The sequence below is a fragment of the Rhinolophus ferrumequinum genome, chromosome 13 (assembly GCF_004115265.2).
Source record: "Rhinolophus ferrumequinum isolate MPI-CBG mRhiFer1 chromosome 13, mRhiFer1_v1.p, whole genome shotgun sequence".
NCBI classification, from domain to species: Eukaryota; Metazoa; Chordata; class Mammalia; order Chiroptera; family Rhinolophidae; genus Rhinolophus; species Rhinolophus ferrumequinum.
In genome coordinates this window covers 23,757,446-23,772,314 of record NC_046296.1, presented here as the reverse complement: position 1 = coordinate 23,772,314, position 14,869 = coordinate 23,757,446, and the positions used below count along the sequence as shown (strand labels likewise).

Sequence of the window (14,869 nt, the reverse complement as noted above, 5' to 3'; positions counted from 1 at the left end):
TGCCTCGGAATAGGTTTTTTGGGAATGGCAGTCCTGGGGGGGCGGTGGGGAGAGGGAGTTAGGAGGGAGAGAAAAATGGGAGAAGGGCTTTGACCTGCGAGGAGAGGAGCCCCTGCTGACACGGTCAGTCTGACCCATTGAATGGCCTGAATACGATAAATGCCGCTTTATCCTGCCTTGAAAGGCACGAGATAGCACAGTCTAAATGCCTGGGCATGCTTAAATAGGCGATTCGGGATGTTTGAGTTGAGCGTGTTTGAAATCTGAGCTCACTGACAGCCTGGGAGCTGCCACAGGTCACCTGCCTTGCTCCGCAGGGACAGGCCCAGGTCTCACAAGAAATTGTCCGTAGACGAATTGTAGTACAAATTCCTTTCTTTGTTAGTTGGCCTCTTTCACTAGACCATGGCCTATAAAATTTTGTAAAAACAATTCTTAAATATTATTTGAAAGGGCAAATGGCCCACGCTGAAAGGTTTGACAGTTTGACATATAGTGCATGGTTTTGATAGCTCGGAAACTGAAAAGTGTGGCCAAGATTCTCCCCCTGCTTGTTAGAAGCCTGGTGTTTTTTAAATAGTGTCTTGTTGCTGCGCAGGGTTCCTCTGCTCCTAGCAATCTGACAGGCAGTGAGTCTGCTTCAGTGATCTTCAATCCTTTCAGACTCATTTGTGGGAGAGCAGAAACACAGCTAGCACCTTTGAATCCAGCGTCCAAACCGCACAGAACCAGGTATCGCCAATTAAGGACCCATTCGGATAATCATATCAAAGCAGATCGCTTTAGAGTCTTCTGATAACAGCCAGAGCCAGGGCCTAGAGAGAGAGGAGCCCTGAGTTTCACATCAATGAGGGGGGAAAAAAGGGATTTGAGTGGCCCAGTCTCATCAGAGCCTAGAAGTCGCTAGGAAGTGGATTTCTGCATTAGAATGTTGCATATGGGCAGCCGGGCTGCGCTCAGCGCCTGCCTCAGCGCCTGCCTCAGCGGCTGCCTCTGCATAGCCAAAGGCCATTTTCAGGAGCCTCTGGCCCCTCAGTCACTGGCCTGCTAGTTAATTGCCACACGGACTTCATGACACATGGGCAGATAATATGACATTTTCGGTTTCTGTCACTAGCAAACGCCACAACGTCGCTTGCACTAGTTGCTAAGAAGCTGTCAGAAACCATTAGCAATTGGCTAAAGTCGCCCTATGGCATTTCCTCATAGCATCAGCAAAACGAGCATAAATCACCCACTGGAGCCTACTGCTATCCTAATGAGGCTGTAAGCTTGTTTATGGACTAGCATCATTTTTATGATTATTTCCACCTTTTCAGTTTGCCTTCATTTGGCGGCAGGAGAAGTCAGCTCCAGGAATGAAGTCACTGCTGACATTTTACAAATGTGGTTCAGGGCTGCTGCCTGCTGCCGTGTGGTCGGCCGGCGGTTCTCCAAGTTTGTTTAGTGATCTTAAAAATAAAAAAAGGAAATAAACCCTCCAGAGACCGCATGGAGGTGACTGTATCAAATTGCAGAGTGAATGGAAATGCTAGAGGTACAATTGACCATTTAGACTTTTCTCTGAGGTTGAGATGTTGCGAGATCAATTTTCAATTTTAGAAAGTGGAAGAGGTTAAACAATTTATTAAAATCTATGAAAGTGTTTGCTTTTAGAATAGTCTGTTTTATTATGCTCTTCTCCTTCCCCATCTTCTCCATTTCCCTAACTTGTGTCGGGAAGGAGCAGGGTTTATTGTTTTAGGCTTTTCTGAACATGCACCAGTATTTACACTGGATTGAAAGCATTTGCTTCCAATGAAAATCTTGTCTTAGATTACAACCCAGCAGTGTAATTTCCCTCCCAGATGGGAGTAAAGTAGCTGTATTTGCCTAAAAACAGTAGGAAGAACAAACTGTGCATTAAGCCAAGGCTGTTTTTGGCTTGAGCTAATGATGTAATAGAAACCTTTTATTCGGGAGAGGTCACTGCCAGGGACTGAAGGGGGTGATCTGGCTCCTGCTTGAAAGGTTTCTCCATTGTATCTACATAAGTCTTCACTTAAAAAATTCTGTTCCTAATGCTTCTGCTTTCATACAGCAGAAATAAACAGGAAAGGTTCTGGTGAGTGTTACACATGGAATGCAGAAAGCCTTCCTCTCCTAATGGAGTATATAATTCAGGTGCCCTCAAGGCACGCTTTCAGGAATTCTTTTGCCTGAGGTAATGGGAAGCTAAGGCTGCTTTAAGGCCTTGATTATCTATTGATGCACAAAGCTGGAAAAAAGTCATCTCCTCCGGATTATAGTAGATATTTCCATAAATTATCAATGAATTCTCTTCTAGGCAGGCACTAGGCATTGCCTGCTAAATTAATCTGAAGGGGTTTTGAGATGGATAGAAAGGCTATTTTTTTTTTTAAAGATGGAAAACAATCATGGAGAGGTGGTGAAAAACTATGTCATTAGGTTAGAAGCTTTTCATTTTTAATCAATGATCAGGTAATATGTTCTTTCCTTGGTTACCTTTTGCATATTGCAAGTGGCTTAGCCCATTGAAATTTTACATGCCGTTGAGTTGTTTTCTTTGCTCATGTTTCTTTAATGAATTGTTATTTTATATGGTGAAATGCTTCTCTGAATAAAAAGCCTCTTTAAATACTGGACTTTTAAAGAATTTGTTAGGCAAATCCAAGAGGACTCCTTATAAAACACTTTGTTATGCAAATAAAGAGTTCTGTTAGGGGTGGGGGCGTGGAAGGAGCACCGATTTAGGGATGTGGGAGTCTGGTCTAGCACAGACCCATCTGCTGCGTTTCAGGCTGGATGACCTTGGGCAAGTCACCCAATAGGACACAAGCTCTTTCTTCATTGATACATTGAGGGCTTTGGAACCGTGGGTCTTTATGACCTTTCCTGCTGAGAACACAGCTATGGTTCTGTGGGACCTAAAAAATATATATATATATATATATATATATAGATGGATTTTAAGGACAACAAAATTATGGATTTTAAATTAATAAAAACTAAACTCAGAAAATTTCTGCAAACATTTTGTGTGTGTGGCCTATACTGTAATCTTAGCAGAAATGTTCAAATTAGTCTATTTTTCACCCAACAAAGTTTTAAAACTCTAACTCAGTACAAGTCAGTGCAATTTGGGGGCAATTTTCTTTTTTGGGGGGTGGGGTAGGGGAGTCTCCTGAGGGAGCTGTTAAGAACAATTGAGTAATGGCAAGGTAACTGCTATAGATTAGACTGAAATGACTGAAGTCAAAATAGAGAATTCTTTTCATATGTAGGATATTTACGTTCACAGAAATAAGGAATACTGAAATTCAAGAAGTGATGTGAATGAATCTGAGGCTAGTTTCAATGTACAGTCATTGGGAAACTTTTCTTACCAAAGTACCCGATTCTTTGGGCCAATTAGGCTGCTCTCCAGTGACTTACGTAACCCAGTAAATGTGCTCTCGGGGACATCTGTTACCTCATTGCTAAGCCTTACTGTCATAGCTCTTCTTTCTGGACCCAGATCAACCTGTCCCTTTCAAAAAGCCAGTAGCTTCCCCTAGAGTGGGGCTCCAGGTAGAGAAGAATGTTGGACAGAAGCTAAGCTACTTTTTAGGTTAGTCCACTGTTGTTTTCCCTTTGACTTTTATGCCAAAATCCAAAGTGCTTACTTTCCATTTGTACCTTATGACTTATTTTGGACAGTGTATATGTGGGTTGAAATTTTTTTTCATCTTATTTAAATATGGCATTGTAAAAGGAATATTACCTTTTAAATTTTATTGTGTCACAGAGCCAAAATATTTTCTGGAAGAAACAACTTAAATGTTCTAACAAAAATCAATGGAAAAATAGGATCCAATATATAGGAATGTGTAAGCAGGAGACTTTTCAGTGAGGAATATTTAAATCTTGAAGAAATTTTAGAAACTGCCTGGATTACTAGGGTAATTACAGTTCTAAACGACAGTTTAACATCACTTTATTTGATGTAAATAGTCACTGTTTTCTAATTAAAAAATAATTTGGGGAGTTTTCCCCTTATTAAACTTGATGCTCTCTTTCTATGGTAAGAAAAATTATATTCTATTTGAAGCATTCCTATGTCAAACTGCTTGTATGATGGATTACCTACATTTCCATGGCCTAATTTAATCTTAAGATAGATCACTTGTGGAAATAGTTGATATCTTAAATGCATCTTCTCACAAGTTGACATCGATGACTATATGTGGGATTGAATACCCAGGCAGGGACAGCTAATGACTGCTACCATATTTAACTTCCCAAAAGGAGTTACATTTAGCGTGTGTCAGAATAATTACAATGGCAACAAAGCTACTAAAGAGATCGGATATTTCCTTCTATTCCCTTTGACTTTTCGTACTGTTCTTTGGAAGAAGTTCCTTAGACCTGACTACTTTTGAGCCTAGGCCTTGTTCTGTCTGTCTTGAAAAAAAAAAAAAAAAAGTACCAAATAAACTATTAATCATTTATATTGCTCTTTTGGTTTTGTTTATATCCAAAGGCATTCTATTTGAATAAAGCATGTCAAGGTAGCATCAGTCAAAATTTGATTCACTATGTTTGCAGGTGATGGCTTGGACAACAGTGTAGCTTCCCCCAGCACAGGTGACGATGATGATCCAGATAAGGACAAAAAGCGTCACAAAAAGCGTGGCATCTTTCCCAAAGTAGCCACAAATATCATGAGGGCGTGGCTGTTCCAGCATCTAACAGTAAGTGGATTCTAAATGACATATGTAAACTAAATATGGACAAACAGTTTTGATAGAAAAAAAAAATGGGGGAAAGGTGATTCCCTCTGGACCTGGAATATTCATAAATCACTGTGTTCCCACAGTTTTTGCAAAAGTGTTAGCACTTATTTCCTAGGTACTTACCCTCAATGAGGAGTTTGATTTGAAGTTCGTTATTGTAATGTTAACTTTCACTAAGTTCTACAGGTTTAGGAGTTCTTGTGCACTTGTGATTTTAAGTATGTATGCTAATGATGTTGCTTTTCTGAGTGTGCCTCTTAAGTACTTAGAACCAGCTCCCCCTAAGAAGAAAGTAAGACAAACCCCAGAGAGAAGGACTTAATTTCTTCTAATGCTTTCGTGGACCTTTATAATGAATGGTCCGTGACAATTTAAATCTTGTTGCAATGGCAGGATGCTCACATAACTTGCTTTTAAGTGGTCTGAACGCACTGGCTGCCATTCCAAAACGTTCATGTGAGTCAGAGCTGCACAGGGAAAGTTGTCCCTGTATTTAGAACTGTAAAGGAAAACAGCAATATAGAGTCAGCTCTTCCTGTGTAGTCCCTTGTGACTTTTCAAGCAGAGTAACAGTTTATATTGTCTGTGTGAGGATTGCTGTTTTCACTGCAGGAATTCTCCTGGAGATGTGAGAAACTGGAGAGTTGGGGCTTTATGCCACCGAAGGGTTTGTTTGGTTTGGTTATTGTTCTGAATGAATTTCATGTTCAAAATATTTATAATCATAATATTGTGGTGGATATTTTTGTAAGCGCATACCGATTTCATGATATCTAAGGAAGAAGATAAAATGAAAATTTATGGGTGAAATAATATTTTAAAAATCAGCACAATTGTTGACCTGGGGGACTTTCACTATGAGGGACAAAGGGTGAATTTAGACAGGTTGTAGCTAACCTCGCCTGAGATGAACGAATGTTAAAAATCGTGGCTTTTTAAAAAATGTCAGGAGCAAACCTTTTATGTTACTATTTTTAGCATAGTTTGCTTTTCATAAAGTCATTCATTTTTCAAAGTTAGTTTATGACACTTAATTGTACATTGTCACAAATGTGTTCAGACCTGTTGACCCTTACACCCTTACCCACTTTCAAGGCCATGGTCCTCAGTGACTTGTTCTGATACAGGGAAACAAGCAGGGCATGTTGAAAGCCATGCTGGTTCTGTTCCTCTGGATGGAAGCTATGCCTCCAGTAACACTCGAGAGTATACATTGATCCAGATTTTCCAGCATCCGTGAATAAAATAAAAACTGATGGCAGCAGGAGTAGCTAAAAAAAAAAAAAAAAAAAAAAAATTTCCACCCTTCTCTTCTTCTCATGATGATTCCAAATAGTAACGAGATGATGTTGACAGTTTTGGAATCAGCTTTAGGGACTGCTTAATGCTGGTAGTTAATTGAATATTTCGATTGTTTAACTGATTTTAACATCATATTAGGTCTACCTAAAACTCGATTCAGGTGCCATTCCTTACTTATCTGACACTTGTTGCATATATGTGGTTAGCTTGAGATCGGCCTTGTGCAAATTTGCTGCGGGGATCACTTAGCACTGATGAAAGGGAGAGGGGAGGACTAGGGTCTAGAGGGGTAGCATGAAAAGTAAATGGTGTGGCATTTAAAGTCAGCAGGAGATCAGAAGTGACAATTGGTCAATGGCGCTGATGCAGCCAGGCTATTTCATCACCAGAGCTGACCAGCTAATCTTATCTGGAGGATGAGTGCGGGGAGGGGACAAAATCAGGTCTCAACCCTGAAGTAACAACCAAACTATTTCTGTTTCCTATACTAACAGAAAAAATGAATAGATTTCATCGGCCTCCATTGCAATCTGCAAAGGAGCTTTGGCTTTACTTGAAGCTGAGATGCCCCTGAATAAAATATAATCAAATATTGGTTCAGACAGAATCAAGAGAGAGAGAAGCAAATTCTTTTATTCATCCGCCAGTTTCCTGATTTTCTAGGTTATACCCTTGTGAAGAACCTTGCAGAGAGCTGTATTAGCTTCTTTAAAAAACAACAACAAAAAAAACCCTTTTTAACAGCCAGCATGATTTTACCTTCATTGCAATGCTTTTTGTGGTCCATGTTCTTGGGGTGATTGTAGCAGAACATATTCACAAACTGCCTGATTTCCTTCCGTTTTGGGGGTCTGTGCTGGCCTTTCTCACTACCCTGGAAGGGGAAGCTCATTTGTCCACGTCTCCCTGGCTTTCTCTGAGTCCTCATAGAAGTTGTCTCATGGTTGGTTGGGTAGTTCCATACCCTCCTTCCCCATTCCACTGCCATCTGCTCATACAAAAATATTGATAATTATAATGGTCTCTAAAAAGAAAGTGCTCTCTTAATACCATCTAAAAAGCAAAGCTGGAAGACACATTTTAATTTTCTCCCTCTTTCCTTTCCCCAATGAGAAATAGTCCCTTCCCTTTTCCCTAATTGCAAGTGCAAATAGATCTCCAGTTACAAGGAACACCCTTCTCCTTGTCTTGTGATGCATCTTCAAGGATCGCACAGACTGCTTAGGTAATATTTATAGTCAGGGGCTGATTAGATATAGTAAATTCTATGGAAAAGCCTATGGCGTTGAAAGAGAGTTTTGTTGTGATTTGTCCAAATGTAAGAAACTACTGACATCTCAGAACTAATCCTTTAGCAACTTTATTTAAAGTTCTGAGAGGTCTCCAGGCATGCACAATTAACTTGGGAGACTGTGTACAAATTTTAAATGTAGCATGTTCTTCCTATATGACTAATGCAAGTTAGCTAGAAAATTCTTTCTGAAAGCTCTCTAGATATACAAGAGCAATTGAAACACTGGCTAATTAAAACAATAGCAATAACAATTTATTATCAAATTGTAAAAACTAATCTATTAAATGCCAAAGACATATTATAAAACCTCACACACCTCTTTAAAAGCAAATTGCTATTTTTTTTCTTTTTCAAATAAATGGGTCAATCTTTTCATTGGGTTTATTCAGTTAAAAAAAATCTGCCTTTGAAAGGGCTTTCAAGCATTTGTGTGTTAGAGGAGTAGAATAGGCCCTGAATAAAAAAAAAACCTTTCTGGATTTGCACACCAGCTGCATAAGAAAAATGTGCCGTTCTGTAGTAATCCACAGGTAGATTTAATCAGTAGCACATTTTACTACTCCAAAGAGAGAACTAAAGCTTTATTCTTGGACTCACAGTCTCTAGCAAGCTAAACTGGACATACTTGTGAATAATGAAAACAATAAAAGAAAAAGGAAACAGATTTTAAACTTTGGTGATATGGGGTAAAAGGAAATTTCAGTGATGTAAATTTCCAGTTTAGACTACTTAGTTGAACATTTGCCAGTTTTGATAACTAGAGAAGGTTTTTTTTTTTTAAAAAGAAACAATTCCCTGGAATTGAAAAGAATGACTGACAGATAATAAGAGAGAATTAGAAAGAAAATAAAAGCATTTATTAATCGAAATGCTTGCATTTGCCTGAAGACAAATTACTGCAAACAATTAAAAAGTACTTAATATTGGCATATGAGTCACTATATAGTGACAGTTAGTTCAAGGTTTCTTTTTCCTTCTTAAGGGCATTAGTCGAACTGTAAATATAACCTACTGTGTCATAATGTTTAAATTGGATGTGTTTTGCATATCACCAGTTATTTTGCTACGTAGTGTTACAAAGGCGTGTGCCCTAGTGAAAATGAGGAACAGGAATAAATACAATATTTGAGGTGAAAATCACGGGTCTTTTTGTTTTCCTACCCTAACATATTGCAGTTTTAAATATAATCTACATACTACATAGAAAAGTGGTTAATACGGTTCTTATTTAAAATATGCAGTGACACATTTTTCTGCATGGAGCTGCTGTATGTCCCAGGAATCCAGAAAGTTAGAAGAGTGGAGGTTGTTAAAATGCATCCTTGCAGACTGAGGTGAAGAAACCATTCACAGGGTGACACATTTGGCACTGAGCAGTAGGGGAGGTGATCTGATTTCCATGCACATTCTCTTGGATTCCCTATCCTCTCACTGATTTTGAGGATCCCATTTGGTATTAAAGAGATAAACTTGGTTTCTAAGTCAGATACACATGTTTTACTATTTTGTTTTGTTTGTTTCTTTTTGTGAAGTCTAGCCTGGAATGAATATATATATATAAATACACACACACACACACACACACACACACACACACATTTTTGTCTGTGGTCAAATTTATGTCTTTATTTCTGATTTATAAGACTTTCCTTTCAATATGGATAAAGCCAAAGTGAAGGGTTGTAGAATCTTCCAGGTTGAGAATGGCGTTTCCATAGAAACACTATTAGATGAAAAGTGCCCTGCGGGTCTGCCACTCTAAGGATGGAATAAATGGAATTGACTTGGGAATTGAATGCTCTAGAAGAGACAGATGTTGTTTCATTGGTTTTGCTTTTTGTAATAAGATGTGTTGGAGATATCTTGGTGTCATATCACTCTGCTTACAATTTTGGAAGGATTGCTCGCTAAACATTAGGAATTATTGTTGCAGTGAAGACATACTTCTAATTGGTACCCAGATAACTCGTTCTGGTTGATCAAAGGTCAAAAGGCAGATAGAAGACCTATAGGTAGGCATGTAGGTAAGCAGTCGATGGGATGTGCACTTCTCCCATTTCTGTTTCTCTCTATTCCTCACTTGTATACTTTGCCAGTTTTAACAATGAATCTTCTTATTGTGCCTTACCAGCTATCATCCTTCAGCTACCATTAGTCCTAAGAAGGTAGTAGGACAGAAAGACTATATTCTCGAACTCTCGCCTGCAATGTCAATCAGGGTAGTACAAAGTATTTGAGAAAGGCAGTCTCTCCTTGCGACTAGTCCCAATCTATCTTCATGGTCATGTGCTTGAGCCAAGGAGGTTGGTTGGTGGACATAGCAGCTAACTTTGATTCCTTCTTCACTACATGTTATCTGCAGATATATTATTAAATTAAGAGACTTGAAAACTAATATGAAGGAGTGGGAAGATTTTATTTCTTCCAGATCTCCACGTACCATATCAAAACCGAGCTCTCTCAAATCTGTAAGAAGAATATCTTTATAGTTATTACTCTTTTCCGTACATGCAGTTGCCATTCACCTTCACAGGCTTCAGTAATGATGATGGGTCCAAGCTAGGCTTTGCCGAAACTAACCCAGGCTTGGATGACAAATCCTTCTATTTTAATTTTAAAGGATCTCAGCTCCTTAGGAGATAGCATATTTCAACTTTGATTAGATAGGAACCCTGACTATTTTTTACCCAATTGGGAATCATCTGTCTCAGGAGGAAAATGAAATAGATTATTTAATTACTTGGGGGTAGTATTGGAATGCCCTAATTCTTCTGTAATATACATCATCTAAACTCTTTCAATAATGAAGTGGTGGTTTCTAGATTCTGGGGCAACTGCCTTTTTCTTTTTCTTAGCTGGTTATTGAAATCCTAATGGGATGGGTGATGAATTTTCTTAGGTCAGGTAAACTGAAAAGGCTACAGCTGGAATTCTTCACCCAGAAGAATCGGAGTTAATACTAATGATCATTGTGAATTAGAAGATCAAAGGCGAAGCATCAGCCTGTTCTCCAAGTTGTTGCCCCAGAGGCCATTAGTGACCTGGCAGAGCTGGCTCCCAGCCTTCCACACACCTCCTTCCCCTTACCCCAGCCTTTCTTCCCCATCACAGTTATGCACCTCTGACCTGGGGTAATTACAGTCGCTTGATGAGGAGGCATGGGGGAAAAGAAAACAATCGAAAGTAAAAACAAATGTCCAACTTTGAAATTGCCCATTTATCCAGGTCCATAGAACTCACAAGCAAATGAGCTCTGACTGGGGCTCTATGTTATTTTCGGGGTGTGATTGAGATTTTTGTGCTTGGTCAAATGGCTTGTTCATTTCACTGATGATTGGTGTCTTCTGTAAGGGACTTGTGTGGAGTCTGGTTGGCAGTTTGTCAGATTGTTCTAAAATTTGTCTTTCTGTTTCCAAGGCTGAGTTAAAAATACACTATAGTTTGGTTTTCTGATATACTCTTAATCGGGCTAATTACATAAAGGATTAGGTTCAAAACAAAAGTGCCCATATAACACAATTTATTAAGTTGCTGGTTGCTGATACACACAGCTCTGAACACTAGCCAGCCATTTATACTTCAAAGCCTCTGTCAATATCATGTCTTCCTCTGAGTCCTCTTAGTGAGGATGTATTTTTGAAGATAAAATATCAAACCCAGTCAATGAAAATGCAAGTGCGCCTCCTCAATTTGTTTCTCAGACATAAACTGGAGCCTCACATAGGTATGTGTGAGTGTATTTCTTGAGCTAACTCGGTCCAACCCGTAGGGATTTTATATATAATATAAACTTGGCTTTTTTTTACTTTCTTAATGTTTAAGATTCCTAGCGAAGGTACTTTGCTTTAAAGTATGAAGGTTTGACAGAGAGAGAATCAGATGGTTTCGTTTTAAAAAGGATTCCAGAGGTTTGGTTTGGGTTTGGTTTGGTTGGTTGTTGTTTTGCCAGTAGAAGTAAGTCTATATGTCATGGAATTTACGGTACTGTGTTTGGGTTCACTGAGAACATCCCCCTCACACCTCAGTCTTCTGTGTGTACATATATGTCCCTACGTGTGCGGACATTTTCCTGTGGGACAACTCTCTCTGAACCCCTGCCATTTGTACCGATCCTCGTGGGGAAAATGGATCCATTTTGCTTCTTTTCATCCCCTAAATACATTGCTGTGTTTAGGGCTCTCATTTTTCTGTTTCTCCTTATGTAAAGCCACACCAGAGGATAACGAAAGAGTGGGGACCATGTTGCAGCGGTCTGTTGCTTGGGTCACAAAACCCTCTTGGTCATGACCCAAGCTTATCTGTGCTATACTGAACACCATGAGGTAGCAAAAATTATTTTATTAAGGCTCCAAGGTAACAATGGTATGTGGATAATGGGATTATGTGGATTCCCAGCAAAATGCCAGTCGTAATACTGCTTGTCCCTCCTTTGCAGAGTCCTGAACCTGATGCATTTGGCTTGCCTCAGTGGACTTGATACTCACCTCCGTGTGTTGAGAGTAGGAGAGAGCCCTCAGGATCTCAGATAAGGCACCTGTCTCGGTGGGCCTTTGGCGAGCCTCTGAGAGCAAGGGAATAGCTGAAAAAGTTATGGCGGGCAATTTTCTAATATGTTCAAGACCTTCGAGGCCTGGTTTTTTTCTTGCCGTTGCAAAATGCCTTCACTCAGCAAATTATAGCCCAGTGAGTGTGGGTCCCTGTACAAGGTGTGTTGTTCTATCTTCAAACACTATAAAGAAAAGATAGACCTCAACTAACTTGATGGGAGCATCCTATAAGTGGGAACTTCCTAAGTCGGTTGATATTTAAGAGATATGCATTACTTGGTTTTTAAATATATTATGCAAAATGTTGTGAAATGGAGACCTTAGTGTGACTTAAAGAACTACTTGTTCTTTAAGGTATTATCCTCTTGGTAGTATCCTCTTGGTATCCTCATGTCCTCTTGGTATTATCTCTTCACACACACACAAATATGGGACAATATATATGACACCTTTTAGATGTCTTTGCTTTTCAGTTCTTAAAGTTCTGTGGTGGGTTTTTATCGGTTTTCACATTAATTCTGTTGTTAGCACCCCTGCAAGGCCTATGTGCTCTCCCATGACACCAATGACCTCAGAGAATTCAGTGTCCTAGGAAGTTCTTGGGATGTCCAGAGGCCAGAAGGTATTATCTGTTATCAGGGACACTCATCCTAAGAAAGATCAATGAGTGGAGGTTATTTCTATTGCAGTTTTTAGAAGTTTAGGGATAATTCCTATCTGTTCTTTAAGGAAAAGTCAGTTCCCAAACTTCTTGGGGCAGAAACTCCACACAAATGTCTTGATTTCATTTTTAAAGAGAAATGAAATTATCTCCTGCCTACATAACGTTACCTTTATCACGTTTTTAAAAAATGATCTATGAATTGCTTGGCTATTTTGACATGGGATCATTCTATCCTGTTAACGGCTGAAGAGAAAATTGATCAAAAGGCTAAATAAAATTATAATATGTGTCTCTGTGGTGCTTTGTGGTTTAATATTTTTCACATGCCCTCGATTCTTAAGACAATCTTGTAAGGTAGGCGGGATGACAAAAATGACGTTTAGAGAAGTTAATGATTTTTTTCAAGGTCAAAAGCTAGGAACTGGCTGAGCTGGAACCAGCATCTCCTGACTTGAATTTCCATGTGCTTTCCACCACGTTGCCTCTCAAACACAGAGCAAATCAAATCGCATTGTGGGAGTTCAAAAGTGTAATTATAATCTCATTCCATGAGTTAGCTAATTAGTATTTTTAAAATAAAAATGTGAGCCAGAGGGTTTGGCATAAAACTTCATAATGCAATCTGATGGTTATTGGCAACTAAAGGTCAAGGATGGTCCTTTCATATCTAGATCTTTCTCTGTTAAGTGTCTGCCCATAGAAAAGGCATAGCTATAGCAATTGATATTTCATGCAATTGTAATAATTATGCATCGCTAGACTTTCAGAATTTAAGCACTGTACCTCCTTCCTTATGGAAGTATGTAAATCTCTACCTGTCTGTTACTAACAATGTCTATAGTGGTTTGGGGATGAGGAATCTTTCCTCATGTGAGTCCTAACTAAACCCTCTAACACAGAATTTAGTTCCTTGAAGATTTTTTGCCTGTCACGTGTCCAAAACACAAAAGAGCTATGTCTTTAATTTGCTTTATGGAGATAGAGGAAACTGCTTATGCAGCCCCGATTACTCTTGAAACTACAATCCAACTGTCGCTTCTCAGCCCAGAAAGCTGCTAAACCCTGGAGAATTAAGCCAGCACTCTGGGGTATGACACTGAGGTCTGATCATTTTCAAGCTAGTAATAACCAGAATCCTAAAATTCTTATGAATAAAATGTAATTTTAGTAATGTTTCCATAAACAGTGGTAATGGTGGCGTTTTAGTAGGCAGTGACATTAGTCACATCGAAATTGCACCACGTTGGCTTTTAAATTACTCCACCTGTCTGTATGAATAGAATTTTCAGTGTAAAAGCAGAGAGACAGCTGCTGCTAATGTCTTCTTCTCCCTGTGCAGATAATACTGGCAGATCTACATGCATAAAGGACTGGTTTGTGATGTAAAATCATACCTGACCCTGCTGGCTCCTGAGCTACAAAGAAATACCTTTAATTATCAGTGGCGCTGTTTAGTTGTTGATATAAAAATATCAGCTTCCAGGGTGTAACCTCAGGTTCACGCCCTCTAGTAATGTCACCCACCGTACACTCTTTTTCTTCTACCCACATCCGTAGTGAGATGGGTGAGCATTTATCTTGATGTGTTTCAGAAACATGCAAGGCATTAATACTTAAAAGGAAATCATCTAATACTGTATGAACTTGATTGATGATCTTTCCGTTTGAGAACTTTTAAAGATTAGTGGAATCTGCTTCCTTCTTTCCAGCCAGAATGGAAGTATGGTATACTGTTTATACCTTCAAAGGGCTTAGCATCATTCATCTAATACAAATCCACGGTCTCATGTGAGGATCATAGCCAAGCATTTCACAGAACAGACAGGGTAAAAAATAGAGGGGTTTCAGAATATCAAATGTTTTACTAGGTGCCCATGCTTCCTGTTGATAGATGACGAAGCTTACTTTCTAGAAAAGAAGCCCATTTGTTCTTGGCCTCTCGATTATGGTCTGTTATAGCAGCTTCATGGAAATAAGAACAGGCCAGCCAAGGGGATCCTTCTGTTCGAGATGCCTGTTGCCAGCAGTGTATTTGGTGAGATGGTAAATAGGAGATATCCTTGTCTGGCTCATTTGCAGGCATTCTTTTTGACTTCTTTCACACAACTGGTGTTTTTGTGTTTAATTTAACAAGAATGAGTAGTAAATGAAAGCTGCTGCCTGAAATCCCACTGTGAGCGTGTTTTGCACTAGGCTCCCCAGTGACAAGGCAATTTGTGAAATTATGTGATGGAGTAATTAGATGAAACCAGGACTCCTGATTGTTGCCATGCATATGTGGTGAGGG

At 39.2% G+C, this 14,869-nt stretch overlaps 1 protein-coding gene across 2 annotated transcripts in view; it reads left to right on the top strand.

Moving 5' to 3' along the window:
• Positions 1-14,869, top strand: part of MEIS1 (Meis homeobox 1) — a 133,797-nt gene that overhangs the window by 70,970 nt on the left and 47,958 nt on the right. For both annotated transcript variants that reach the window (XM_033124649.1, XM_033124650.1), the window contains exon 8: positions 4,588-4,733. In XM_033124649.1, the coding sequence (XP_032980540.1) occupies positions 4,588-4,733 (146 nt within the window). The remainder of the gene's footprint in view (positions 1-4,587; positions 4,734-14,869) is intronic.